This window comes from Macaca thibetana, chromosome 13 (genome assembly GCF_024542745.1).
Source record: "Macaca thibetana thibetana isolate TM-01 chromosome 13, ASM2454274v1, whole genome shotgun sequence".
Lineage (NCBI taxonomy): Eukaryota > Metazoa > Chordata > Mammalia > Primates > Cercopithecidae > Macaca > Macaca thibetana.
This window is the reverse complement of record NC_065590.1, coordinates 98,316,436-98,342,159: the sequence shown is the minus strand read 5'-3', so window position 1 is coordinate 98,342,159 and position 25,724 is coordinate 98,316,436. Positions and strand designations below refer to the sequence as shown.

General features: G+C 37.8%; 1 protein-coding gene across 28 annotated transcripts in view; it reads right to left on the bottom strand.

Moving 5' to 3' along the window:
- Window positions 1-25,724, bottom strand: part of KIDINS220 (kinase D interacting substrate 220) — a 117,839-nt gene that overhangs the window by 33,609 nt on the left and 58,506 nt on the right. For all 28 annotated transcript variants that reach the window (XM_050754771.1, XM_050754773.1, XM_050754746.1 and 25 more), the window contains 4 exons: window positions 25,131-25,374; window positions 24,882-24,970; window positions 22,971-23,115; window positions 16,490-16,652 (listed from right to left, as the gene is read on the bottom strand). In XM_050754771.1, coding sequence (XP_050610728.1) covers window positions 16,490-16,652; window positions 22,971-23,115; window positions 24,882-24,970; window positions 25,131-25,374 — 641 coding nt within the window. The remainder of the gene's footprint in view (window positions 1-16,489; window positions 16,653-22,970; window positions 23,116-24,881; window positions 24,971-25,130; window positions 25,375-25,724) is intronic.

Here is a 25,724-nt window from a genome sequence, read left to right as displayed (position 1 = left end):
TCAATACATTAAACTCTTCTGCTGAAAGAGGTATTTATGTAAATGATAATCTTTTGGCAGTGGGCCATCAAAATCATATGTGCCTTTATTTTTCAGATATTTTTCCAAAGGTTAGCATTTAAAGAATTTAAGTAACTTCACTTTTCAATTAAGAGTGAATTTAAATTTCCAGTATTATGAATCATGTGAATTAAAGTTGCCAGCAGTTAAATGGCCCAAAGAAAGCGTTATAAAACCTCAGGCACCAATGAGCTCCTAGTAAGTCTAAATGCAATTTCCTTCTATGCTACCAATCTAGCAATACTTGTTAATGCCAACATCAATGTAAGTTAAAAGCATTTTGATTATAAATGACAGTGGTTTAAACAAAGTCCATATTAATTCCTTGGCAGAAATTGCATAAACTATTCATATCACTTCCATTCAAAATGAGGTTTTAAATTACATAAAAGACTTCTATTTTAAATCAAAATATAAACAGATTCTTAGAGCAGAATTTATGAAGAAGGTATTATTTATCACATTTTATCTAAAAGTAGCTGCCTAATAATGTCATTATTTAGTAGGGTGTTAAAAAATAAGACACATTTTCTTTAAAAATTTAAAGAGAAAACTCTTAAATGCCTTATAATTTTATTACCTTGAAACAAATTTACCTTCTAATAGTCTCTCAAATACTTTCTACCAGTGAATGCCCATTTATTAAATACTATCCATGCACAGAACACTTTGGAGATTCTGGGAGGCAGACAGAACACAGACAGAAAACAGCCACTTGGCATTGCAGCCAAAAAGTCAGAAACAAAGATAAAATGGAGTCCATTTATACGCCCACTGCCATCTGTGAAAAGGCAAAAACCCGGGCCGGGCGTGGTGGCTCACGCCTGTAATCCCAGTACTCTGGGAGGCCGAAGCGGGTGGATCACGAGGTCAGGAGATCCAAACCATCCTGGCTAGCTCGGTGAAACCCCGTCTCTAATAAAAATACCAAAAATTAGCCGAGCAGGAGGTATCTTGCAATTGCATATGAACTTAAGGATCAGTTTTCTGTTTCTGCAAAAAAAGGCCACTGGAATTTTGATAGGTATAATATTAAATCTGTAGATCACTTCAGGGAGTATTGACATCCTGACGTTTAGTCTTCCTACCCACAAGCACAAGATGTCTTCCCACTTATTTAGATCTTTCATTTCTTTTGGCAATTGTTTTTAGTTGTCAGTGTACAAGTCTTTAACTTTCTTGGTTAAAGTTATTCTGAGGTATTTTATTCTTTTAGATGCTACTGTAAAATGAACTGCCTCCTTAATTTCCTTTCAGATTGTTCACTGAAGGTGTACAGAAACACAACTGATTTTTGTGTGTTGATCTGTACCTGCTGATTAATTAGCTCTAACAGCTTTCTTGTGGGCTCGTTGGGATGTTTCTATATATAGAAGAATCATCCAGTTTGGATTCTTTTATTTATTTTGCTAGTCCAATTGCAATGGCTAAAGCTTCTAGTGCAATGTTGAATAGCTGTGGTGAAAGTGGGTATTTTAGTTAGCTCAGGCTGCTATAGCAGAATACCATAGGCTGGATGGCTTAAAGATCAGACATTTATTTCTTGAAGTTACAGAGGCTGGAAGTCAGAGATCAAAGTGCCAGATGGTAAGATTCTGTTAAGGGCCTTCTTTTTGGTTTGCAGATGATCCCCTTCCTATGTCCTGACATCAAGGACACTACAGAGAGAGAGAGAGAGAAGCTCTCTAGTTTCTTCTTAGAAGGGCACTAATCCCATACGAGGATTCCACCCTCATGACCTCATCTAAACCTAATTATCTCCCAAAGGTACCAATTCTAAATAATGTCATACTGGGGGTTTGGGCTTCAACATAAAAAATTTTGGCAGGACACAAGCATTTGTTCATAGCAGCAGGCATCCTTGTCCTGTTCTTGTAACTTAGGAGGGATAATTTCAGTCTTTCACTATTGAGTACGATGTTAGCCGCAGATAAAAGTTAACCACTAAAATAATGATCTCAACATCAGGCCTACATCCAAAAGCTTTTAAATCAAACAGCTTAATATAAAGTAGTCAATTAAGAAAATGAAGACTATGCTACCCACACTATTTCCTAGCCTATTCTATTTACTGCAATCTTTCAAAATTCATTTAATGAAAAAAAAAGTTAAGATATTTACTAGTGTTATACAAACAAGATGCAACCATTGGTTCAAAAAATAGGGTTTGTTTTTCCCCAATAAAAGTGCATACTTTAATAGGATTATTTGAATAAAAATCACACACAGATGGAATGTGTACTTAACATTAAGAAAGCAGGGAAGCAACATGTCCCACAACATAGAACACTCAATTGGCTCAATCAAGATGAATTACCCTTTCAACCAAATATCTTTTTTTTAATATTTATTTATTACAAATGTCACAGTCAGTTCAGTAAATGCCAACAGTCATACAGCTTTAACCTTTAGTCATGAGAAGTACATTTGACTGTTTCCAAAGGGATATGTGAGGCCGTCTTCATTTCAGAGGAGCAGAAGTGACTACTGTTGTTTGCTCTTTAATGTTTCAACTAATCATTCCGTTGTCTCATGAAGGCCAGTGCCTCTGATTGCTGAAGTTCTGAATATTTGCCTTTTCAGTCCTTTGAGGCAGATAATCCAAGTGAATGTGCATCTCTGAGGGAGTCACGGCCTGTTCCATGTCCTGCTTATTTGGAAATGACCCTAAAATGGCTTTGCTCAGCTCTCCATCAACATGGCAACTAACTCTGACTTGGAAATGCCAATTCGGTCTTGGTCACAACTGTCTGCACCACAGCATCTGTGTTTGAATACACACATCTGTGTTTGAATACATACATCTTCAGTATGGCTCTGTCCTCCTAAATCCCAGACTTGGAATTCTATGTTTTCTTAGTTGGTTTTGTTTTTGTTTTAAGATGGAGTTTCGCTCTTGTTGCCCAGGCTGGAGTGCAGTGGTGCGATCTCTTAGCTCACTGCAACCTCCGCCTCCTGGGTTCAAGCAATTCTCCCGCCGCAGCCTCCCGAGTAGCTGGCAGTGGAGGCATTGGCCACCACGCCTGGTTAATTTTTGTATTTTTAGTAGAGACGAGGTTTCACCATGCTGGCCAGACTGGTCTCGAACTCCTGACCTCAGGTGATCTGCCTGCCTTGGCCTCCCAGAGTGCTGGGATTACAGGCGTGAGCCACTGTGCCCAGCCGTGCATGGTTTTTATAAGTTACCATCTCAACATTAAATCTGATCATAGAAACGTTAGTAATGACTTTTCCAACCTGTAATCTGCATAAAATTGTGTTTTTTTCCTGTCTGTGTAATCCCCAAATTAAAACCCTCACTTCCCAGGTTCCAAACAGACTGGAAAAAAAATACTTGAGAAAAATCTACCGTGATTAAGCCCTGTTCACCCTCACCAATCCTTAGGAACAGGTCCTGGCCTCAGTAGCAACTCCAATTCGCGGCACCTCTGCTCACCTTGGCCTCTGACTCTGCCTCTGAGCCTGGACTTCCACATTGGATCTGTCAATTTGTTGATATGTTCAAGGAAAATACTTGTGGTTTCATTGCTTTTCTCTACTGTTATTCTATTCTCGATTTTATTTCTCTCTACTCGAACCTTTATTATTTCCTTCCTTCCGCTAGCTTGCGGTATAATTTGCTCTTCTTTTTCCAGTTCCTCAAGGTGTAAAGTTAGGTTATTAATTTAGTATCTTTCTCTTTTTTTAATGTAGGCATTTACAGCCATAAATTTCCCTCTGAGCACTGCCTTTGCTGCATCTGTAAGTTTTCATCATTCCTAATATTTTTGTAAAAGTATTTTCATAACTATTCCATGAGTCACCTTTCCCACCATGTTGGAAAGAACATTAGCTGAGGGGGTCAGAAAGTAGACACTTTGTCTGCCACAGCCGAAGTAATAAAGTACCAAGAGCTGAAGCTGTCCCCATGCAGAAGTCTGCATTAAATACATGATAGCTCTCTGTGGAGAAAAGAACTCGCTGGAAGAGAAAAGAGGCATCTGTGCTCCTGTGGTGGTCACAGAATAGTCTCAAGACAACAACGCGAACAGTGCCAGGTGTTCTCACTGACACTCATTTTTCAAGGTCTACAAAAGTAAGTCTGCATTTCATAGGCATCCTATTGAGTAACTACACTAGGAAACAATGAAGCGCTTATATACTCTGCAGGCCGAATAGATCATCATGGCATGGCTTCTTCAAGTGTATTTGTCTGTTTATTTCTGGTTTAAAAGAAGACATTTGCAAGTATCTAATGTGTCTGACTTACGTGTTTAAGGATGGTGTGATTAGGGTTAAATGGTGCAAACCATAAAAGCACTCATATAAGTTGCCATGGAAAACATCGGCAGAGCTAAACAAAGTTATTATCTCACTTACCAGAAGAGACTACTCTACATTAAACAAAAATTATTCCCACTGAGGGTGTATATCTCCAAGATGATCTACTTGGCCAGAACATCAGGGCTCAAGATTACGTTTTTATATGAAGGAAGGAAACTTGTATGTATGTAACTTAAAGGATTAAAAAAACCCTTAAACTCAGTAGAATGTCATCATGTACACAAACTGTCTTTGGCATTAAGGCTGCAATTCTGGCAACTAGATGGATGAAAAAAGAATCAACAACCAGGGAGGGTAAAATATAAAAACTCAAAGGGGTATCTGCCTAGGTTCAAGCACAATACTGGTAAGGCACTGTCTTCGTTCATGTCTATTATGTCAAATGTTCTGAGGAAAGTACATTTAGGGGCTCTGTGTCCCTCTTCTTATATAAACTGTAACAGGGAAACTATATTTAAAAGTTATGAAGAATTGAGAAGGAAATTTAAAAAGAACTAATTGGCTGAATACCTACTGTCTGCCATTCTCTGAGGCAGTTGCTTTACCTAGTTTATCTAACTTCTCTCTCTGCATCCCATGAGGTATTTATTATTTCCATTTTTAGAATGAGGAAAGTAAGTCTCAGAGAGGTAAGCAACGGATGCAGCCCCATCATGGATACAGCGGCACAGCAGGTGCCTGCTCCTGACTGCTTCAAAAGCTGCCGACTGCTCACTGCACCAGTTCAAACAGGAGCCACAGACATGGCTCAAAATCCCTCAGGTAATGACTTACACGTTTTTACTCCTTAAAACTATAATAGAAAAGAATGCTGTTACATATTACATTTTAACACATTGAAGAAGATCAACATATAAGCTGTGCTGATAAGTCATTCTGGATTTTTCTTTTAGTTTCAGTTTTTTGCAGACTTGGAAATAAAGCTTCTCCTCCATCTTTATGGACATATTTAATTTCCTTCATCATTTTTTCCGAATCCGGATCAGCACTTTTTTGTTTACAAAATTATGCAAACCATTCACTACACTACAGACTAGAAGCCTGAGCAAAGGCTGTAAAAATCATTAAAAAATTGCATGACATGACTTTCACCGAGTCAGAGAAGCAGATAGCACCTCAAATAATTATAAGAAATGTGAACAACTCCAAGATACTATTGGTGATTCACCTATAAAACAATATTCCCAATTAATCTTTCAAGTTTCTAGATCAGATTAAATGAAAACATCCTGTCATTGCAAAGAATGTTTAAACACTGGTAACATTTGTATCTTCTCATGATTTAGGATTTTCTTACTGTTACAGTCCCAAAACTAATTAGAGAAACAAATAGATGTTTAAACCAATTTAGGATTGTAAGAGTCATCCACAATTCTCCAATTTTAATATTCTTCAGAATAGCTCATTTTTCTCATGAACTGAATTTATTAGGAAATGTTATCATTTGAATCAATAAACTTATGTTAATTCTGCTTTATTTATTGGACTTCTGCATAAGATTTGGAAAAAGGCTTCCACTGGGGTAAAAGTCTAAAAACCAGTGTATTACTGCGTGGTATCTACCCAGTTACGACCACGCAAGTAATCAGATATTAGTAATTCAGGTGACAAAGCAATACTGTCACCTTGGGTAATGAGAGAAGACTTTAGTAAAGTGATGAGAGGCAAAATAATTCACAACTGACTCCACGTGAAAATAGTGTCTATCATTAAAAAGCAAAGCCTGTTTTTTGGCATCAAGAGTTTATACTTGATATTTTAAAATGTTCCGACAAAAGTACATGAGATCAAATTTTCATAGCTGTTTTAGGCACCACTAGTAATATCATAAGTTGCTACCAAGGGATGAATTGTCTATGCAATTGTCGCCTTTAAGAAATCTAAGTGTATTACATTAATCATATATAGAATGCAAATGTTGGGTAATAAAACTGAATAACAGGCATAGAGAAAGGAGGCTCTGAACTCAAAGTAGATCTATGAATATGTTTCAGATTAAGGCAAAATCTTTATTATACAGTTCTCTTAAAAGATTTAATGTTTAAAAAGTATAGAACTGAAGTTCTACAATGCTTAGGATTTAATATTTTTATAACTAAAGGCAAATTTGTAAGCAGATCAATTTCTTTACGCTCCTCTTTTTTCATAGCCACTATTTTCCCAAAAGTTAATTGAAACTAATTTGAGGAGACAAAAGTAGCACAACACTTAAAAACTATGTTATATGAATAGAAAACCATTCATTTGCCTATGATAGAGATTCTCAGTGCTGAAAAATGTCCTGAAGCCATTTTTTTTAAAACAACAACGAAAAAGGAAATTCAATCTTTCATTAAACTCTCACTTGTTTTTCTACGGAAGGGGAAAGCAAAATGTATTACATCCTATTTTTAGCCGAATGTGCTAATAATGTTTGTAGTGAAATGCTCCCATCTTGTGGACTTTTTGAATATTGCTAACAGGAGCCACTTCTGCAGCATGGTTTTACACCAGCAGCTCCACATCATCTTAGCATTTGAATTAGCTAGCATTTTTGTTACAAATCACTTTTGTTTATTCTTATATTTTAAAAAGTGTTTAAATATTTTGATTTGAAATTCTGAAATCACAAACCTTTACTGAAAAAATCAACTTCTGGAAAAAGTTGGCTACTTGATCTGCCAAGGCATATGTAATTTTTTTGGTAAACTGAATTCTTTTTTTTTTTTTTTTTTTCAAGGAGAGCTTCAGTTCTTTATTGATTTCATAAAATGTGGGGTGAGGAGGGAGCTGACAAGAGAATCCAGGATTGGAAAGACAGTTACCCCTCAGAAAAGCATTTCTGTGCTCCTCTCCTCCCCCAGTAAAGGGAATAAGACCCTTTTGTGGACTTCCAGCCTCACTGAAGATAGAAGCAAGCAGCAACAATGCTGGCTCAGGTGGAGTCAGATGTGGGTAGTACTTGTAAAGATGATGGATGTTGCCAAATGGTAATTTTCTCTGTGTGGTGGCTATGATTGATCTGTGGCTTGATGTGATGGTTTAAGGCTTTCATATTCAATCTTTTTTTTTTTTTTTCTATACTTTAAGTTCTAGGGTACATGTGCATAACATGTAGGTTTGTTACATATGTATACTTGTGCCATGTTGCTGTGCTGCACCCATCAACTTGTCAGCACCCATCAACTCGTCATTTACATCAGGTATAACTCCCAATGCAATCCCTCACTGAATTCTTTAATAATCAGACTTGTTTGAAAAATATAACTATACATAATGCTCTTACTATATTATAAAATAAACTGTAAACCTGCAAAAGTAATAATTTTTTTTACATATTAAACATATATTTCTTACATATTAAAACACCTATTTCAAGAAATTGTCTTTGGTGTTAGTTTCCAACAATTCCAAACATTGTAGAACTTGGGTTCTATACTGTTTCAATGTTAAATATTTTAAGATAACTTATATAATAAGGGTTTTGGATAATGAAGATCTGGGTTAATATACCTGAGTTTTTCATGATGACGTTAGAAACACATGACTTTCGAACACTTAACACTTTTTCTTCATTCTACATTTGCATTAAACACTAAAAATGGCATTATGAGAGTAAAGGCTAAGAAAATACATTCAAAATCAAAAGTAAAAGAAAACCTATTGGCCGGGCGCGGTGGCTCACGCCTGTAATCCCAGCACTTTGGGAGGCTGAGGCGGGTAGATCACGAGGGTCAAAAGATTGAGACCATCCTGGCTAACATGGTGAAACCCTGTCTCTACTAAAAATACAAAAAAAATTAGCCAGGAGTGGTGGCAGATGCCTGTAGTCCCAGCTACTCAGGAGGCTGAGGCAGGAGAATGGCATGAACCCAGGAGGCGGAGCTTGCAGTGAGCCGAGATCATGCCACTGCACTCCAGCCTGGGCAACAGAGCGAGACTCCATCTCAAGGAAAAAAAAGAAGAAAACCTATTGAAAAAGTTACCTAAAAAAATTATAGTCATATAGTAGACATAAAAATGGTATAAAGGCTTAAACAAACAGATGTAGCAGATGTTTAAGTGCTAAATATCAGAAGTGATTTTTCAAAGCTTTCCACCCAAAACCTAGCACGGTTACTAGACACAATTAGAACTAATTAAAGCCTTTATCTGAGATTGTATATGTTGATAAGTTGTTCACATTTTTTAATAGAAAAGATAAATTCAACACTGCAGAAAAATTTCTCCCTGCTATAACATTCCCATTGATACGTTATTCTAAATACTCACAGATATTTCAATGAAAAGTTAAAATCTATCTGGAAATTAAAATACTTAGTTCTATATTTCTCGTATCTCAGACCCACTGCCTAGCTGGCAGCTACAGAGGACAGGCTCTTGGCCCCCAGAAAGACTTGGGGAAGCGCACAGTTACAGCTGTGAGGTCTTAGGTAACTCCTGCTCTCTGCCTCTTAGGGTTACAAGTACAGGTTGAGAATTCCTTATCTGAAATGCTTGGGACCAGAAGTGTTTCAGATGTGGGAGTGTCGGCAGTACCAGCTGAACGTTCCTAATCCAAAAATCCAAAATCCCAAATGCTCCAGTGAGCATTTCCTTTGAACATCACGTCGGCACTCAGTTTCAGATTTGGGGGCATTTCAGATTTCAGATTTTCAGACTAGGGATATGCAACCTGCATTAAATGTGTTAATCTAGGTAAAGTGCTTAATCCAATGCATTGGACAGAATGAGGGCTCACAAAATACATTAGCTACTACTATCAGACTGTGCCCCACATATAATAAATTCTATAAATATTTGTTTAATAAATGAACACAATTAAAATGTTTAGCACAACAGAACTAGAGTCATCCTTTAAAAACAATTCTGACAAGTCTCTAAGAAGAAACTGAGTCCGTAAGAAGAATCTGAAGTGAGAGGAACCTGTCTGGAAGTAGCCAATCCAAAGCAACTCCACCAGAATGTAAATTAGTACAATCTCTATGGAAAACAGTATGGAGATTCCTCAAAGAGCTAAATGTAGATCCACCATTTGATGCAGCAAGACCACTACTGGGTATCTACCCAAAGGGAAAAAAGTCATTATATGAAAAAGACACTTGCACATACATGTTTATAGCAGCACAATTCACAATTGCAAAGACGTGGAACCAACCTAAATGCCCACTGACTAAGGAGTGGATGAAGAAAATGTGGTTTATATACACGAAGGAATACTATTCAGCCATTAAAAGGAACAAAATAACATATTCTGCAGCAACTCCGATGAAGCTTGAGACCATTATTCTAAGCGAAGTAACACAAGAGTGGAAAACCAACAACCATATGTTCTTACTTATAAGCGGGAGCCAAGTTATGAGTAAGCAAAGGCACACAGAGTAAAATAATAGACGTTAGAGACTCAGAAGGGACAGGATGGGAGGAAGGCTAGGGACAAAAAACTACACACTAGGTACAACCCACACTGCTTGGGTAATGGGTGCACTAAAATCTCAGAATGCACCACTATATAATCCATCCATGCAACAAAAACCACTTGTACTCCAAAAGCTATTGAAATAAACATTTTGAAAAACACAAAACAACTCCACCAGACCATGGCATTCATAAATGGATTATGAATGTAAGAAACCTTAGAAACGCAGCTGAACTCAGAGTTACAGGGAATGCCTTCAAAAACACTGCTGTGATTTTAGCATCACCTGACATAAGGCAGAAACCACCAAGTGTTAGGTGAAATATACAGTCATCCTTCAGTCAATGTGTACTGAGACGTTCCTATGTGTCCGGCCCAGTGACATACTGGTATATAACAAAATAAACATTTTGCCTACATTTAAGCCTAAAGAATGAAGTATTTGTATTCTCTTCAAGATAAAGTGAGGCTTTTCATCTACTACCTCCCCAGTCCATGCCTTCCTCAACCCAAAAGTTATCATCAGATTTCTTTATTCTTTCAGAAATACCCACTACTGTCTAAATACCAATCACTTGTCTAGAAGCAAAAAAAATCAGCAATGTTTAAGAAAGTTACAGTTCATGAAGTGTATTCATTCAGGAGACAAATATTAAAGAAATAGCAATGCAAATACTTATAAGAAGGTAACTATGGCCAGTGCTATTAAAGAACATACTAGCACATAAAGGACTAACCTAATAAAGCCTCAAAGGATGGGGGGGCTTGGTAACAAAAGGCTTCCTAAGGTAGTAACATTTAAGATGAGACCAGAAGAAGGAGGTGGGAGGGGCCAGAGAGAGAAGCACATGGAAAGTAAACAGTAAGAGGGAGGAGCCAGAACCAGGCTGAGGACACTGGGAACTCCAGCAGAAACCTGGAGTTTTGACCAATTATGTCTTTTTGTCTTTAGAGCCCAATTTGAGATGCACAGACCATCATTTGCACTTTATACTATCTATAAGTCAAAATCAGTATTATTCTAAAAGCAACTCATTAGTTGCTCTCCTGCCCATGATATCTTTCCTACACCTAGCAGTCTTCAATGCCACAAAAATCACCTTTCATTCACTCTCAACCCGAGGTTTGTATATCAGAGAGCCAGACCATGTAGCTGGCAAGAAAAGGGAAGGAAGGCAATTTTTTAAATGATACAAAAAGTTGGCTATAAATCCATCACTAAAAAATAGAGAATAAAACGATCCTAAGAAACAAGAAAGTATTGAGACAGGGGAGACACAAAGGGAAATTAGTCTTATAAATTCTTGCAGACGTTTAGAATAACTAGTTTTCTTTCAAAACCCTGCAACAGGACTGCAGGTTTGGCTATTTACTTCCTAGCTCACATAGAAAATGCCACAATGTGCTATTTCTATAACCCATCTTTTATTATTTTTGAAAGACAAGGTTTCACTATGTCACCCAGGCTGCAGTGTGGTGGCTATTCATAGGCACAGTCATGGCATGCTGCAGCCTCCAACTCCCAGGCTCAAGTGATCCTCCTACCTCAGCCTCCCGAGTAGCTGGGATTACAGGCATACTCCGCCATGCCTGACTCTATTCATCATTTCATCTTTACTGTGGGATAGCCAACTACTTTCTGAACTTTTCATTTACCTTAATTTTTCTACCCAGGTTCATTCCTATTCCCCTCCCACTGTGACAGTCTCAAAATAAGCTCCTTAAAATCAACAGGATTCCCTAACTCAGGCCAAGCTGCACTGACACAGCAAATAGGCCCTGAAGCATCAGGGTAATGGCTACAAATTTTTCAAGACCCTGCAATGAATCCCCATCTTACTCAGGGTAAAAGCCAAAGTCCTTACCACAGTCCTCCAAAAGGGGTCCATGAACCCCACTGGTGACCCGACCTGACCTCCTACTCACTCGCTTCACTGCACCCCATCTCACCACATCAGCTCCCTTGTTGCTGTTCCTTCAACACTGATTCCAGGTGCTCTCTGGCCCGGAACTGTTCCCTCTGCCTGGAAATGCTTTCTCAGATACCTGCCTGGAAAACTCTCTTGCCTCCTTCAACCCTTCCTCAACTCTTCCCTTCTCCATGAGGACAATCCTGATCCCCTTACTTAATGCAGAACCTGCACTACTCTTCATCTCCTTAACTCTCTTCTACCTTTTATCCTTTCCTCCACACTTGCTGCCTTTTAACATGCTAATTATGTATTATATATGTTGTTTATTACCCATCACTCTCTGACAGACTGCAAGCTCCTCGGGGCAGAGATCTTTGCTGGTTTTGTTCATGGATACACCCAAGCTCTTAGAACTGTGCCTGGTCCATAATAGGTGTCCAGTAAGTGTTTTCTGAATAAATGAATGAATTTTAAGCTTTCTCCCCTTAATTTCTCTCACATCTTTGGATGTTGCTAGAAGTCTAGTAACAACAACAAAATAAATAAGTAGCAAAATACACAAATAGGTAAACTAAAAAAAAGCCAAACACGTCTACTTTAATGCATTTCACTGTTTTCTCCAAACAATGAAAGTAGGCATGATTTACAGATACGTCAAAATAAGCTAAAAAATTATGCCCTTCATCTTTATCTTTAGAAATCTGAATTGTCCAATTTTCACAAAGACTTGGAGAAAAATAATGCCAATCCAGAAATGCACACTGAATGGTCAACATTACATCTGATTATGGGCATCTTTATACAAGGTCTGCAGGCTCACTCTTCACACTGAACTTGGCAAATATACAAATCTCATTTATTTCTGTCCAGAAAAAATACGATTTCTATTATAGATGACACAATCTTTATTTCAGTAAAAACCTGCTTAAGTTTCCTCTCCTATATGGGGAATTATCTTGTAATTTTGCAAATAACTAGATCAGGCTTTCTCTTTAAAAAGATAAAGAGATGGATAAAATATTGAACCTCTGCAGTCAAAGCAAGTGTGTTTTGAGAATAAAGATGGAAACAATAATTATATAAAAGATAGTAATTTAATAAATTTTGAATGATGACAACACCAATACCTACAGATAAGTAATATATCAAAAACAAAGAATTTCATTAAGATTTTAAGCTATATATAAAAAACACCAAAACAGTTTTTGGAAAAAATATTGCTAGTATCTTAAAAACTAAACAGAAAAATTATCAGTACAAAGGATGGACTTTGTACTACAAAGGAGATGAAGCAACAACTTCCTTTAAACTAACTAATGTTAAATTTTTCATGCTATCCACATTCATAACTTAAGTCCACATGCAAAACAAACAAGCCTGTGCATAATCCAGGCCAAATGATGGCGGGGAAGAGAGGGAAGGAGAGCTGATCATCACCCGGAAAATGATGGAGAGAGCAAGCAGGTTAGTGAGAGCTACAAGAGGTATGAGATGACTAGATGTGATAAAATGAAGCTTATTAAAGTTTTGGGTGAGTATCAGGAGGGCTTATAAAATATGACATTTTATTATGAGAATGCCCTAATGTATAGAAACACCATTACTTGAATAATTTAAAAATAACAGATAGGTCTATTAAAGTCATAAATTAGATGTCCATAGTGTCTGTACAGCAAACTGCTATTTCAATGAAATGGAAAATGGCTACCATTCTGAAGCACCCTTAGAACTTATTCAACTGTTCTTTAAACATCAAAATAAAGTACCAAAATAAAGAATGTTGTTATCCTTATTGCAAAATTATTCTGACCATATCATCCTGGGTAAAAGATTGAGCAGTGTCAAAACAGAAATTTAAAACACTATCTTCATGAAAACTACTTAAATTCATTTTTTTAAAAACCACTATCATTCTGCTTTAAATGCCAGAAATAAAGTTTTAGACTAAAATCTTTCAATGGTTGCCTAAAATGCTGCAATAAAAACTAGACAGAAAATTTTTAGTTTTTATTTTACTCCCTTTCTTACTAAACGTATGTTAAAAAAAAAAAAAAAAAAAAAAAAAAAAAACTCTCAAATGATCCAGACAAAAGCTTTCAGCTCAACACATAATTGCAAGAAAATTACAATAATTGTACCAATTAAAACCATCTTGAATGAACAGTGTGTCATCTTAATGTTCCTGTGGTTTACAGAGGGGTCTATTTAATTCGCTGAAATTGCTTTCCAGTGTTAGTATCAAATGTCATTTGTTAAAAGTTGAACAATTTAAAAAATAATTTAACAACGCAATTTCACCAAACACCAAGAACCAACATTTTCTTTTTCACCTGAATAAAGCCAGCAGATGTGTCATCAAATTGCTATAAAAATAAATGAGGCTTTTTATGGATTAAAAAAAAAATTTCACTACTAGCATTAAAAATACTATTTTCTGATTGTTTTTGCCAAATCAGATTTCTTTAATACAATAAATGAATATCAATTACATACTGCTGCTTGTCGACTGTAAATAAAATTTTCTCTTTCAAATGACAAGCAATAGCATCAAAGAACTCAACTACAGTTAACTAGAAACATAATCATCTAGATTATTCTCACATACTTTAATATCTGGCTTTTCAATATGTTGATCAAAGTGTCTTCCTATAGTTTTTCATTCCAAATCCTTATTATATGTAATTATTTTAAGTCAATTCCTACGAATTATCAAAGACTGCTTACTATACTTTTTCTCTTCCTTAGACTAGCTACAAAATATTCTTTGTAAGTAGTTGCAGGCATTTAAGACTTAAATGTACTTATTTCACCAAAAAGAGAAGAACGGCATCTCAAAATCACCCCAAATCCAGCCCAGTCACAGTAACAAGCCTGCCAAAATGCCGAAGTTTAAAGTAATGAGTTGGTTTAATGGCAAAGCAAAGTTCACATCCCTCATTCTATCCCCGTCTAACACCTCCACACTTTCCAAAGCTTCAAGAGTACATAAGGCACCTAGCAGAGCACCTGATGGGAAGGAAGGAGGTCAGGAACACTAAGTGACCCAACCTCCTTAAGTCAGAACCCATGTGAGACAACTAGTTCTCCTGTGCCCAAGTTTACAAATTTCTTGAAATCTAGAAATACATTCCTGGAGTAATATACTTCTCCTAAACAATACCAATTCAGACAGGGTCTAAGAATCTGAGGCAGCTGCAAATTCCTTCCACTACTGTTTCTTAAGCCATCAGTCCACAGTTCCTAAACGAAGGCTTATTCTTTTTTATGACATATTTTAATTTCACACAAATGATAACAACAACAATCTCAAGGACAGATGAGAGTGTCAAGGGATTACCTGTTTATATTAAATAGGGCTTTATGTATCAATATAACATGCAAAAAATAAACCTAATTATATTGGTATGAATTATTATGAAGCACTTAAATCTTTTTAAAAGTTAAGTTTTAACCACTTAGTAATTACTGTTACTAGCAAGCATTCATAATTATACAGCACCTGTATTATAATACAAACGTTTATTCACAAAATAAAACCTTGTATGTACAATAAAATATTGTACTACAGAACCAAGAGAAAAACGAATCATGCATCTCACAATAAGATGATTTGTAAAACCTCAAAGACCAGATGCAATGCAGTACCACTTCTCAATAGGTAGACGGTAATTATATATCACTGCATCTACTGGAACACCTACTTGATACAGCACAGGTTTAAACCACTAAACTAATTTCACATAAACTAACCAGAAAAACCCAGAAGAGCTCAAATCTGTGGACTAATACAACCACCTCTATAATTCTAAAACCAGTTATTTACTTAGAAAACATTAAATGTGTACATAAAAAATAGGAACTAGAAAAATAAGAAAACCACATACTGACAATACTCTAAGGAAATAAAAGTTATCTGAAATCTCAGAAGTTTTAATATATAAACTATACACTAAGGCTGGGCACAGTGGTTCATGCCTGTAATCCCAGCACTTTGGGAGGCCAAGACAGGAGAACTGCTTGAGCCCAGGAGTTTAAGACCAGCCTGGGCAACACTGCAAGTCCCTGCCTCTACAAAAAATAAAAAGAAAGGCCAGGCGTGGTGGCTCAAGCCCGTAATCCCAGCACTTTGGGAGTCCGAGACGGGCGGATCACGAGGTCAGGAGATCGAGATCATCCTGGCTAACACAGTGAAACCCCGTCTCTACTAAAAAATACAAAAAACTAGCCGGGCGAGGTGGCAGGCGCCTGTAGTCCCAGCTACTCGGGAGGCTGAGGCAGGAGAATGGCGTAAACCCAGGAGGCGGAGCTTGCAGTGAGCTGAGATGCAGCCACTGCACTCCAGCCTGGGCGACAGAGCGAGACTCTGTCTCAAAAAAAATAAAAAAAATAAAATAAAAAGAAAGAGCCAGGCATCTTGGTGCACACCTACAGTCCCAGCTACTTGGGAGGCTGAGATGGGAGGATGACTTGAGTCCAGGAGTTTGAGGCTACAGTGAGCTATGATTATGCTACTGTGCTCCAACCTGGGTGACAGAGAGAGATCCTGTTTCTAAAAAATTTAAAAAATTTTTAAATAAACTTTATATATCTGAAAAAGGAAAAGCATGTACAAATAAAGTCATAGATTTTTACATGATGGGATATATGCCTGTGCTAATACAACTCCAAAATTATAATGGAATTAATAAGAATGATTAAATCCAGAAGTATATATTTTATACATATTATTTTGTATTGTCTGCTTTATATGACTCAATCTAAAATAAAGTAAAATATAAAGAGGTAAAAAAGGTACCTTTCGTAGATGGTTTTTAATGTCATTTGATCTGGAATACCTTCAGTCTCTTCCAAATATAATATGAGCCATGAAGTCCGGTACGGCCACTGCTCGGTGAGGTTGATCCAGCTAGCAAGCCTGTCCCAGTTGAAACTAATCTGATTGGCTCTCAGTAATCGCCCTTTTAAAAAAATACAAAAACATTTTAAAATTAACAGATGTGCAATAGTATGTTAAGTAAAACAGGTAGTATATTCTCAAATATTTTAAATTTCTAAAATTTACCATTTAATTTATACTACAAATTCAAATCTAGTACTGCCACGGCTTCATTTTAGAAGAGCTGCACTAAGTAAAGCTTTTAGGGCTTAAACACAATTTCAATTCTAAAGCAATTTTTGGTTGTTTGATTTGCCACTGGTGAGATATACTTCTTCGACCACATACATGCAAGCAAACATCTTTCAGAATTGTGTTACACAGTTCACCACCACCCACAATCATTGAGCAGAACATCCATTTACCCACAATGGACCCCAGTCCTCTAAAGTGCCATCTGCTGAGATCCTACTGATGGACTATAAACAGATCCAAATATGCCAGTCCTTTCTCGTTGTATTACGGATGAATGGGCAATCCTACGCGCTTTCATTTTCACATACTAAGAGTCATCTATGTAAGTAACCTACCGACTGAGTTGTAATGTTTCCAATATTTATTATTTATGTATTTTAAAACAACCTTGTCTATTGCTGGGATTTTCTGAGGACTCTAATTCGCTGTTCTACCACTAGGCATCTGTACAGGTAGACTGTCGCAATCAAACTTTCAGAACGGAGGCCTTGTTTCATTGCATCATGTTTCACCGTGATTTGGTAGGAATTCTGAGCTGCTGATACTGTTGTTAAATTTTCAAACACCGTCAATTTTACTTCATCATTATCAATTTTGTTTGTATGTAGACTAAGATACCTACTTGTTTTAGTTCCAATATGAGTTATTTCTTTTCCTACTACTAATAGACATATAGATATAGATATATAGATAGATACAGATATATAGATATATAGCTATATAAGCCCCAATCTAATTCTTCCTATATCACCAGGCCCTCACTCCCTCAGCAAATCTGCTCATACACAGAATTTATATTTTCATGGCTGGATTCCTTTTCCCTGGAAGGTAAGATGTGAGCATTTGATGGAAATACGGCTATGTTGGAGATACACACACAGTGCTGTGTGAAAAGAGAAAAAGAGCACCAAATCCAGAAGCGGCAGTTAAGGGAAGGTTTCCTTAAGAATATAACCACTAAAAAGAAAAAGACACACACACAAAAAAGAATATAACCAACCACTAGAACTAAGCTATGAAGAATGAACCCAAGTTAGTCTGGTGGGAAGGCACGGGCTGGCAGGGAAGGGAAGCAGAGTGAGGACATTCAGACAAAAGGAAGAGCAAATGCACCACACATGCACGCAAAGTCATGAAGGAACTGGTAGACAGAGAGAACTGGAAAACTATTTTAAAAGTATGAGTGAATAGGCCAGGTGCGGAGGCTCACACCTATAATCCCAGCACTTTCGGAGGCAGAGGTGGGAGGATCATTTGAGGTCAGGAGTTCAAGAACAGCCTGGCCAATATGGTGAAATCTTGCCTCTACTGAAAATACAAAAATTAGCCAAGCATGGTGGCAGGTGGCTGTAGTCCCAGCTACTCGAGAGGCTGACGCAGAAGAATCACTTGAACCTGGGAGGTGGAGGTTACAGTGAGCCAAGATCACACCACCACACTCCAGCCTGGTGGACAGAGCGAGACTATCTCAAAAAAAAAAAAAAAAAAAAAAAAAAGTATGAGTGAATAAAAATAAATATTCTATCCTAAGAATCTATCTAGCCTATAATGAGTGACTAAAATTAAATATTCTATCCTAAGAATATATCTAGCCTATAATTAGCTAAAAAATAAAGCAATATCAAAAGAAAATTCTGAACAACGAATATGTCTAAGATAATTTTTTAATCTTATCTTCCAAAACAATCCAACAAAACAAGTTTGAAATAAAGTATATTTGATAAAGCACAATTTTTAATTAGGAAACCACTCAACTAAATACTTACCAATATTTATCTGCTAAAACCTCGAATTCTTTCCTGGTATTAATCTCTCTATTGCATGACTTTCCTAATAGCAACAACTATTTGCATGGTGTTCAGCCGGTAACATACACTTTTGCATACATGAGAATTGGGGATTCAAGAGGCTAAGTAACATGCCCAGGACTCAAACCCAAGTCTTTTGCCTTCAAATTCTATCCTTTCCAATAAAATATATTTCCCTACACACTTCCAACTAATGTTACCCAACGAAATGGAAAACATCACCAAAAAAGAAATCAAAATTTCATTAAAATACAGATTTAAATCTGTGTATTATTTTTCAACACAGCACTTTTAAGCAATGAAACTAATGGCATTAGGGGCTTTTATAAAACGAAAATTTTACTTAGAAATTTTTCGGCCGGGCGCGGTGGCTCAAGCCTGTAATCCCAGCACTTTGGGAGGCCGAGACAGGCGGATCACGAGGTCAGGAGATCGAGACCATCCTGGCTAACACAGTGAAACCCCGTCTCTACTAAAAAACTCAAAAAACTAGCCAGGCAAGGTGGTGGGCGCCTGTAGTCCCAGCTACTTGGGAGGCTGAGGCAGGAGAATGGTGTGAACCCGGGAGGCGGAGCTTGCAGTGAGCCGAGATCCGGCCACTGCACTCCAGCCTGGGCGACAGAGCGAGACTCCGTCTTAAAAAAAAAAAAAGAATCGTGCCACTGCACTCCAGCCTGGGCAACAGAGCGAGACTCCGTCTCAAAAAAAAAAAAAAAAAAGAAAAAGAAATTTTTCATGGGCAGAGCTACATTTGATGAGACATAAAAGACAAATATCTCTCATTTAACAATTAGAAAGTCTACTGTATAGTCAAAGACTAATATTAGAAAAATTCTTACATTTGAAATGTGGCTTTAGGAAGATATTTTCTTTCTATTCTGATGTGTAAACATCATTATTTTTAAAAATGTGTATCTCAGTATCAACTATTAAATGATGTTAACTTGGTCCTCTTTAGAGTGTCTGAAAATGTCTAAATATAATCCAAAATCCTTTCTATGGATTTGGGGCCTGTAAGGCTCAAAGTGAACTACCCAGGGGGGCTAGTTGTTTTTGTCTTTTTGTTTTTTTTAAGATGGAGTCTCACTCTGTCACTCAGGTTGGAGTGCAGTGGTGCAGTCTCGGCTCACTGCAAACTCTGCCTCCTGGGTTCAAGCAATTCTCCTTCCTCAGCCTCCTGAGTAGCTGGGATTACAGGTGTGTACCACCACACCTGCTAATTTTTGTATTTTTAGTAGAGATGGGGTTTCATCATGTTGGCCAGGCTGGTCTTGAACTCCTGACCTCAAGTAATCCACCTGCCTCAGCCTCCCAAAGTGCTGGGATTAGAGGCGTGAGCCAGCACAACCGGCCAGTGGCTAGTTCTTTGACATCACTTCCCGCCATTCTCTTTTGATCCCCAAAGTGCAACCACACTGTCCTCCAGCTGTTCCTGGATTTCCACCCCAGGGCCTCCACACTTGCTCTTCCTCTTGTTAAGATGCTTTTCTCAAGACAGATATAAAACTCAGTTCCCACTTCATTCAGGTCTCTTAGTCATTCAACAACAGCATCCCAGACATTGTTCTGGGTGCTGAGAAAACAGAAATAAGAAAGATAGATAGAAGGCCGGGCGCAGTGGCTCACGCCTGTAATCCCAGCACTTTGGGAGGCCGAGGTGGGCGGATCAGGAGTTCGAGACCAGCCTGACCAACAAGGAGAAACCCTGTCTCTACTAAAAATACAAAAATTAGACAGGCGTGCTGGCACGTGCCTGTAATCCCAGCTACTTGGGAGGCTGGCGCAGGAGAATCGCTTGAACCTGGGAGGCGGAGGTTGCAGTGAGCTGAGATCACGCCACTGCACTCCAGTCTGGGCGACAGGGCGAGACTGTGTCTCAAAAAAAAAAAAAAGAAAGAAAAGTAGACAGATAGAAAACCTTTGCCAGGTGGATTTGAAATTCTACTGAGAGGAGACAGACAAAAACTAAAGAAACAAACAAAAAAGTAAATGATGTAGTGAATTAGAGGTGATTCTTTTATGTTGAGTAAAGCAGGGAAGGGTAACACAAGGCATACCAAAGAAGATGTCATTTTATACAAGATGGTGAGGGAAGATCTTGTCGAAAAGCTGACATTTAAGCAAAGATTAAAAGGAAGTGAGAAACCCCATGATGCATATATCCAAAGAACAATCTGTACAGGCAGAAGAAATAGCAATCGCAGGAGCCTTTTGATGGAAGCATGTCTGACATTTTCAAGCAACAGCAAAGAAGTCAGTAAGGGATGGAGGAGGAGAATGGTGGGAGATGAGGTCAGAAGGGGGAAGGAGATGCAGAAAGGCAGATCATAAAGGGCTTTGTAGGAAACTATAAGGACTTAGATTTTTATTTTCAGTGAAATGAGGACACACTACGGAGTTCTGAGCAGAGACATAACATGACTGGCTTCTATTTTAAAAGAATCACTGTGGCTGCCGTATGGAGAATAGGCTGTAGAGAGAAAAAGACAGGAGTAGAGACCAGTCAGACTATTTCCATAATTAATAAAGGTAGAATACGAAAATGTATCTGATGAGGGTGGTATGCTAGAAATGGTGAACAGTGCTTATATTTTGGAAATAGACTGAAGACAGTGCTACAGAATATACTAGTAGATTGGTGGTGGTATACAAAAGAAAGATCAAGATTTTCTTAAGGAACTGGAAGAGGTGGATTAATAGACAGGAAAGACATGGATGAAGTTTGAGTCAGAGAATCAAAAGTTCAATTGTAGACACATTATGTGTCAGATATATGTTGACACCATTAGATGTCAAACAAGCAACTGAAGAGCTATAGGGCTGAAAATACATATTTGAGAGTCGCTGGCATATAGATGGCATTTAAGCCTTTCAGAGTAAATGCGATCACCAGGTAGCAGGTCTAGATAGAAAAGGAGAACTCCAAGAAACGCACTCAAGAGCATTGCAATGCTAAATGGGAAAGGGAGATGAAGACTCACCACCAGCACAGGAGGAGGAAATCCAGTCAGGGTGGCATTCTGGAAGCCAAAGGAAGAAAAGTTTTTCAAAGAGGAAGAGTGATCAACACACTGTCAAACGCCACTAATGGGGTCAAATAAGATGTGCGCTGGCCTGACCACTGAATTTTATAACACAGAAGCCACTGGTGACCTTGAAAATGCAATTTTACTGAACCAAGAGCAAGAGATTATTGGAATAGGTTAGAGAAAACAGAGGGAGATGAATATGAGACACAGGGACAGACAAGGCTTTTGAGGAGCTTTGCTGAGAAATGGGGTAGTAGCCAGAGGCAGAGGTGCGGTCAAGAGCAGCTTTTCTTGGGAAGGGAGAAACAATCTGTGTGTTGATGGGAGTAATTTTCGAGTGAGAGGGAGGGCTATCTCCTGTTTACGGTGTGGTTTTCATGACACACATCATTCTGTGACATTATATCTTTTGGTCTTCTCTATTAGGGCAGAGACTTTATCTTGTTCACTGCTTATCTCCACAAAGGACAGAAATGTTACCTGGCATAAGGTAGACACTCACTACACATCTGTTAAATGAATATATATACGTTGATAACATACTAAAACATTCCCATTGTTGAACATAAATACAGTGAGGCTTGAGAACTCACTTAAAGGAATTTAAGTACCAAAAATATTGTAAGTATATTAGATACAACCTCACTTGGAATATAGTTCACAGCATGAACCCCAACAATATAAAACACAATTCTAGTATAACTATCATAATAGAGTTAACACTAGTAAATATTACAAAGTACCAATCAATACCTTGCAAAGAGACATATATTTTACAAACTAACTTACAAGTATTGATGTGGTTGCCCTGAAGCTATGAGCAAGCAGGAATTCACAAGGCAGGGAGCAGACTTCCATGCAGGGACTTCAGGCACAGGCAATAATCCTCAATTTTATTGTCAATATTTTTTATTCAAAAATATCATTTGAAAATTAAAACAATAATAGCATATAACATCTGAGTTTCAACATTGTAAATTGTAAGCTAATTTATACTCAGTAATACGAATTAGAATTAAATTATCTTTACAGCAAAAGAAAAATTAAACTTCAGATTAAGTGAAAGATTTTTTAAATCATAAAGTTTTAAAATAATGGTATACAGCTGATGGTTGATAATATCAGTTTTGACTTTTCATTGTCAAAACTAAAACTGACTTCATTAAGTGCACTTAATACAAACAAACCCAGTATTCAGCAATGTAAACATATACACACAATACATACCTACCTTTGTTTCTGAAATTAAATGGTTTTGTGAATGTTAAAGTTTATTATCGATCATAGACAATAAGAGACAAAAGTCACCTGTCACAGAAACAATATTAAGTAATCTTCTCATGGTCTGGGGACTGATGTCACTGAACCAGTCCTCGGTAACCAGCAGTTTTGTAAGATCAAAGGACATCTGGCGAGTGATGGTCCTCTGCATCTGCCTTCTTCGGTAAGTGTCCTGAAACAGCACATCATCAGTGAGAAGGAACCCATGCGTCCAGTCTAGGAACTTAAGGCTTTCTGAGATGTTAATAAATTTTTATAGCAACAAAAAATCCAAAGTTTTAGTCAAAGAGGAATATCATACAGTAATAAATTATTATCCGTGAGGTAGAATCTTCACAAAGCAATTGTAAAGTCATATTCACAGCAACTGCATGAAATGCTACGGTTTAGCTTCAGATGCATTTTAAGTTACAGTGGTACAATTAGAGGAAGCTCAATGCCTTTAAGATTATAAGTAAGCAGAATTGTGTAAAGAGAATGATATTCAAACTCCATGGGGTCTGGCTATTTATAGGAACCCTTAAATAATAAAGCAAATAAGCCCTTGTCTGGTTTTAAGGATTCAGCATTTTGATTTTTAGGTTATTATTATTATTATTATTAGACAGGGTCTCTCTCTGCTACCCAGGCTGGAGTACAGTAGGGCAATCACAGCTCACTGCCACCTGGACGTTCTGAGCTTGGGCAATCCTCCCACCTCAGCCTTCTGAGTAGTTGGGACTACAGGCATGCACAACCACACCCATCTAATTTTTTATTTCTATTTTATGTAGAGGGTGTGACTATGTTGCCCAGGCTGGTATCGAACTCCTGGTCTCAAGTGATCCTCTCACTTCATCCTCCCAAAGTGCTAGGATTACAGGCATGAGCACTGCACCTGGCCTGATGTTTAGATATTTTAAAGCATGTGAAAACTGTGTCAAAGGGACCGCCTCTCTAACTATCCTCACATCTCCATATGAACGAAAGGCACTCTACAGGGTGGATGGGCTAAAGGAATTCCATCTCATAAGAGGAGGAACAGGTACAACCAAGGTGTGCTCTTGTCTAAGGTCCTGATGCACAGGAAAGATGGATGCAACCATGCGGCACCCAAGGATGCCAGGCAAGAAATTAAAAATAGTAAGTTATATATGCCTCTGAATTTAGTGCTGTCGATTGTCGTTCATCATATTAACTTTGCATCCATATCTGTAAAGGGTAGAGGCATAAAATCAAAATGTCACTGAAGACTTTTTTTTTAAAAGTAAAACATCCAAACTTAATGGTAGCAAATCAGAAAAAAACACAAGGCCAATAGTAGCTCAACTTCACTGAGTGTGAGTGGCACTATCACAACTGCCCTGCAAGTGATTATCTCCCTGTCATATGCATACAGACATATACAGAGAACATGCCCTCGTCCCATACAAACAAGATGGGGAGGTCAGGGAAACCAGTGTGTTGAAGGAGAAACCCCCAGTGGCTGGGAAGGACACAAGTCACTGTGTGGTAGAGAACAAAGAGTGAGCATCCCACAAGCATTTAGGGAAGGACGGCCAACAGGAAGGAAGACAAAGCCAGGAGTTTTCTCACACTACAAACCTTTCTCCCCTACTGCTATGGTGGCAACAGGCATAGCTCAACCTGACCAGGAATGAATACAGTGGTTCTCAACCCTGGATGAAATCATTTGGCAAGCTTTAAGATCTGAGGGATCAGGAGCAGCACCTGGGCTGAGAACAGGCTGGGACCCCTATACGAAGTACAGTTGTGAGGGTTCTAGGTGCGGACATTCCCTGAAACACATGAAGCTGAAAGGGAATTCAATGATAATGTTTATTTGAAGAGCTTAATGCAATATTTACAAAATATTATTTAAGTGGCATCATCTTAATTTTATTTGTATTCAAATAAATAGCAATACAAACATACAGATTGAAACCAATGGCATCTTACCCGTCTATTGAGAGCTGTCTTGCTACCAAGTTTTGTCATCTCCCCAAGGCTGTTCTGTGAAACTCTTCTGTCAGCATCTTCCTGTATCCCTTAAAGAATTTATCAAGACAGCATCACTTACACCAAAATTCTGTTGTATATTTAAAGAAATGTGAAATAACAACATTTTTCAAGGTAAAAAAGAGAGTCGCCATAAAGAAACAACGAAACTATTTCAAACTCAAAGTACTTTAGGAGCCTGAGCTTTACCTGTAGTATCTGAGCATGGAACGTCCCCATTTGTTGCTGAAGTTACGAGAAATTTTCTTGCATTGCTCAGTCCACGACTATTAAGGAACACAGGCAAATGCACTATGTTGCGCATGTAGTCATGGCCATTTATATTCGAATCCCGAAGCACACTATTGAGGTTCTGGTTAATTGCCTTTATGATAATATGTGGATCACTTGCAAAAATGGCAATGAAAGGGCCTTTTGAAAACAGAACTCGGACCTGTGGTAGAAGACATGTACAGCTGTGACACACATTTTAATTGTCCAAAAGAATAAGGCATCTCTTCAAAATATGTGCTATCTTTTGGTGACTCTATTTCTAAACTACTATTTCTTGTTCATCAAAACTTATTCTGTACAGAAGCAAAGTTTATTGACAGCTCAGTCTAGGTTTGTTGTCATCTAACATGGATAAAATCTGCAAAGAAAATTTATATTGTCCTTCTTTCAGACATTTACAGTCTGCTAAAGAGATAAATCAACACACATGAGAAACATTCACGAACACACATGAGGTACTGGGCACACTGGTCTCTGCCCAAAGTCAAATCACTATTGCTCATAACATAC